Below are 4,428 nucleotides of genomic sequence, written 5' to 3' on the forward strand. Positions count from 1 at the left end.
AAAATTAACATAAAGACCAAATTAAATCATTTTAAAGAAACTAAGGACCAAATTAAGATAAAAAAATAATTGAAGACCAAAGTGATATTATTTCACAAATAAATGGACAAAAAAGTAATTTAAAAATAAAAACAAAAGAACCTAACAAAGAATTGGGGAGTGGGAGAGGCACAAAAACTTGAAGACTAATTGGCTTTCATTGCGTGTTGTTCTTCTGCCATTGCAGTTTACCGTGGTGGTAAACTGAGGCTCAAATTCAGAATTACCTTGGATTTTTTTCACTGGCCATCTAATTTCAAAACAGTTGCAGACATTGGGCTATAGTAATGCAACCATTAGAGTCGACATTCTGATTCACATTTTTAAGTCAGAAACTTTTCCAATTACTGCACAGGTGCCCGAGGACTAACATTTTGGCTAAGCATCAGTCGCATAACCATTCAGATTTTAACATTTGTCAATAGTATAACCCAGTATATCAGAATATACCTATCCAATTATTTATTTTAAAAATAAGTAGAAGTATAAAAATAAAGGAAGTTTAGACATTTTATTCCTCGATTATTCCCATTATGTTTTCTCTTCTTTTACTTGAATTATTCCCTCTCATTTGTCCCTTTCCTTACAAAGAAGCGGTAACAATCTTTGTGCTTGAAGTAACAACAATAACTTCATCCTTTTTTTAAAAAGTAACAGCAATGTTCTGGGTGTTGCCGTTGTCTTGTTACATGTAACAAATGTCGGTAGCGGGTTTTAGAGCATAGAAGAAAGAAAAGAATGGTTACAAACACCAAAAGTAGGTAAAGTTTTCAGTTTTGAGTGTGTCTTTCAATTACACAACAGAACTGAACTGAAGATAGTAGCTTGAAACGTTTTACACCAAAAATGGGTAACGCCCATGGACACCGCCATCGGAAACACCCCAACTCCGTTCCTCCGCCCCATAAATACGATCACCCTCCACCATTCCCAACCCCACCACCACCCATAGCCAATTCCAACATGCTATCTCTCCCTTACACCCACGTCGACACCACCCTCCGCGCCCTCGCCGGCCAAGCCGAGGGCTTCGGCCGCTTCGCTGTCGGTGGCCTCCACGGTCCCGTTCACCGCGTCACATCGCTCGCAGGTTCACCAATTCATCACCTTTTTCCCCCAATCCCCTTTTAATCATTCGTTCATCGGTTAGGTTTAACTTTAGTATTGCAGATGATGGACCGGGGTCGCTGCGTGAGGCGTGTCGCCGAAAAGAACCGTTGTGGATTGTGTTTGAGGTTTCCGGCACCATTCATCTCTCCTCGTACCTGAACGTGTCGTCTCACAAGACCATCGACGGTCGTGGGCAGAGGATTAAACTTACCGGAAAAGGGTTGCGCCTGAAGGAATGCGAACACGTCATAATCTGCAATTTGGAGTTCGAAGGAGGCAGAGGGCATGATGTTGACGCCATTCAGATCAAACCTAATTCCAAACACATATGGATTGATCGTTGCACGCTCGCTGATTATGATGACGGCCTTATAGACATCACACGAGAAAGCACAGACATTACTGTCTCAAGGTACCATAAAATGTCTTGTTTTCTTATGTACATTTTTCTGCTTTGTTTTTTGTTGAGGACACTAGCAAAAGAATCGAACAAGTGGGAACTTTTAGTCCATTCCGAGTTGTATCGAGAATTATTAGTTTTAGATTGTGAAGGGGTGTGTTGTTCTTACACTTTCAAGTGAAAAAGTTTCATTTTTAATTTCTTAACCAGTATAAAATAGTTAGTTTGAATTTTGATTACAAAAGGAGGTATTGTTTCATTTATTGAAGAAGTACCATTTCATTGCGTGCAGGTGTCACTTCTCTCAGCATGATAAAACCATGCTTATTGGGGCTGATCCATCGCATGTTAACGATAGGTGCATGAGGGTGACTATACACCATTGTTTTTTCAATGGGACGCGACAGAGGCACCCTCGTGTTAGGTTTGCCAAAGTGCATCTCTATAATAATTATACCAGAAACTGGGGCATATATGCTGTGTGTGCTAGTGTGGAAGCCCAGGTGATTTCTTTTGTTTATTTGTTTTTGTTGGCTTTGTTGAAATGGAATTGGTCCGATTGGAGATGTGAATGATACACGAAATTGATGTCGTTTGTGCTCTATGTTTATGCCAGATATTCTCGCAGCATAATATCTATGAAGCGGGACAGAAGAAGGTGGCCTTTAAGTACCTTACTGAGAAGGTTCGTCTAGTTCTTTCTTTAGTGTCAAGTCATTTTTTCTTGACTTCAATTGGAAACCGCATATTTTCAGTGCAATGTTAATCCATCTTGTGAAAATGGTTATGAAGTGTGAAAAACTAGTTCATGGTATTGATCACTTGGTTTTATGTTGATTTCCATAAGATAATTTTAAAGTTTTACTTGCTTCATGTGCTAGTATTTTTTCTCTGACACAAGTCGTGGGTAGTAGTACAAGATATTAGAAATAGAAAAGTTTTAAGATTCAAAGTATAATTTACACTGGTGAACTGTGAAGCTTTTTCATTGAATTGAGAAAGCAAACTTGACTATTTAAAAATAGCCGTAGAACCAATAGGAATACAAAATAACAGCATACATGTCCCAGTATCATGGTATGTTGTACTAAACTGAAAAACATATCTAAAACAGAACTTTAACAGCTATAGAATCTCCACAACTATAGCATCCTCCTTAAAGTGACAAACATTGATGATACCTATTAACTCTCGCAGCTTCAAGAACACTTAAAAGTTTCATGATAGGGGTTCAAAACAAGGTGTTCCATTGAGATGAATACCCGAATAAGCAAGGGTCGCTATTAATATACTAGTGAATAAGAAATGTTTTTGTTCGAGAGAAAACACACCAAATGGAAGAAACTCACTCGAGAAGGATATGGTTGGAGTTTAAGAGTGTGATTTTAAGTCTTGCATTATATAGAAATGGACAAGTTGAGCAATAAGTGAGAAAAAGACCCACAAAATCTATGTTAACTTTTTAGTCCATTGTTGAAGATCTCTCGTCGAAACTTCTCTCTGATTTTCTGTAGTCTATTCAGCTTGCACCAAGTTCCATCATTTTTTCTTTTTATACTGTCTCTGTTCAGCAATATTTTAAGGACCCCTGCTTCGTTAGACTCAAAATCTATTTTAGGAAATGTATTCTTTGATGATAGTTTCACTTCTCAGTGTATGTTAAATTTCTCCTGGAGCTGCTATGGTAGTTATTTCAACATAAGCTCAATTCTCATACCAATTTTCAAAGATATCTGATGAAATAATATAAAAAATAAATAAAAATACTTGTGCAGGCAGCAGACAAGGAAGTGGGAACAAGTGGCTACATAAGGTCTGAGGGAGACTTATTCTTAAATGGTGCTGAAGCAGGGTTAATGAGTGAGAATGGAGGATGCAACATGTTTCACCCCACTGAACACTATCCCTCATGGACAGTGGAAGCCCCCAGAGAGGATCTTAAACACATTCTTCATCACTGCACTGGATGGCAATCTGTTGCTAGGCCACCAGATCAAGCATTATGAGCACAATACTCACTTTCATGTGTAAATAAAGTATAGATTAAGTATGGATTATTAAATGAGTACTATACCTATGTTAAATTACTATCACTATTTACTAGACTGTAAATTACATTTACTATCTTTTACTACAAGGAAATGCACTCTAAACTTATTACACTTTATCTCTATTCAAGGTTTACCACATTTCATTTTAAGTTGATTAATTAAGTTGTTTTATAATGGACTGTCATTATGCAATGATTGAAATTTTAATTTTGATATTACTTAAGTAAATGTTCGCACCAATCTAAATTATTTCATTGTTAGACATAAACCAAATAGTTTAAGAATATTGCTCAGTAATGATGCTACAGACTAGACCACACATTAATTAAATAAAAAATGTAACATAATGTCTTGATAATTTCGGCATAGTTAGGTGTGTTTATAGAAAATAATAATAATAATAATAATGATGATGATGATGATGATGATGATGATGATGATGGTTTGTTTAAATGTGAAATAGTAATGAAAAAAAGTGTAACAACAATTTAGTAAAAGGTTCATATTCATAAAATAGTCTTGGATGTCGTATAAAATGAAAGGAAGAGAATAATAATAATTTAGGCATAGTTAGGTGTGATTATAGAAAGCAATAATAATAAATAATGGTTTGTTTAAATGTGAAATAGTAATGAAAGAAAGTGTAACAACAATTTAGTAAAAGGTTCATATTCATAAAATAGTACTGGATGTCATATAAAATGAAAGAAAGAGAATAGATGCTTAAGGAATATGTTCTCTCTCATGTTAGAATAGGTCAAATTTATAACCTTCCAAAGTTAAGAAACATTCCTTGTAAGTAATTAAAGAAATGAGATGAGCAATTTC

General features: G+C 35.7%; 1 protein-coding gene across 1 annotated transcript; it reads left to right on the top strand.

The window, feature by feature from the left end:
- The first annotated feature begins 626 nt into the window (after positions 1-626).
- Positions 627-3,711, top strand: LOC114190030 (putative pectate lyase 4). The gene is made up of 5 exons (XM_028078779.2): positions 627-1,129; positions 1,210-1,561; positions 1,842-2,052; positions 2,166-2,234; positions 3,325-3,711. Exons 1-5 carry the CDS (start codon positions 886-888, stop codon positions 3,553-3,555), a joined length of 1,107 nt encoding a protein of 368 aa, XP_027934580.1. The 5' UTR covers positions 627-885; the 3' UTR covers positions 3,556-3,711.
- The last annotated feature ends 717 nt before the right edge of the window (positions 3,712-4,428 follow it).

Source organism: Vigna unguiculata, chromosome 7 (assembly GCF_037176805.1).
Source record: "Vigna unguiculata cultivar grain cowpea cultivar isolate G323 ecotype 2 chromosome 7, ASM3717680v1, whole genome shotgun sequence".
In the NCBI taxonomy this organism is placed as follows: domain Eukaryota; kingdom Viridiplantae; phylum Streptophyta; class Magnoliopsida; order Fabales; family Fabaceae; genus Vigna; species Vigna unguiculata.

What these genes read in the sequence shown, in the direction of transcription:
- LOC114190030 (XM_028078779.2), top strand. Translation starts at nt 886, where the DNA reads ATGGGTAACGCCCATGGACACCGCCATCGGAAACACCCCAACTCCGTT. An exon ending in CCGCGTCACATCGCTCGCAG is followed by an intron (nt 1,130 to 1,209) that starts GTTCACCAATTC and finishes TTAGTATTGCAG; the next exon opens with ATGATGGACCGGGGTCGCTG. An exon ending in GTGCTAGTGTGGAAGCCCAG is followed by an intron (nt 2,053 to 2,165) that starts GTGATTTCTTTT and finishes TGTTTATGCCAG; the next exon opens with ATATTCTCGCAGCATAATAT.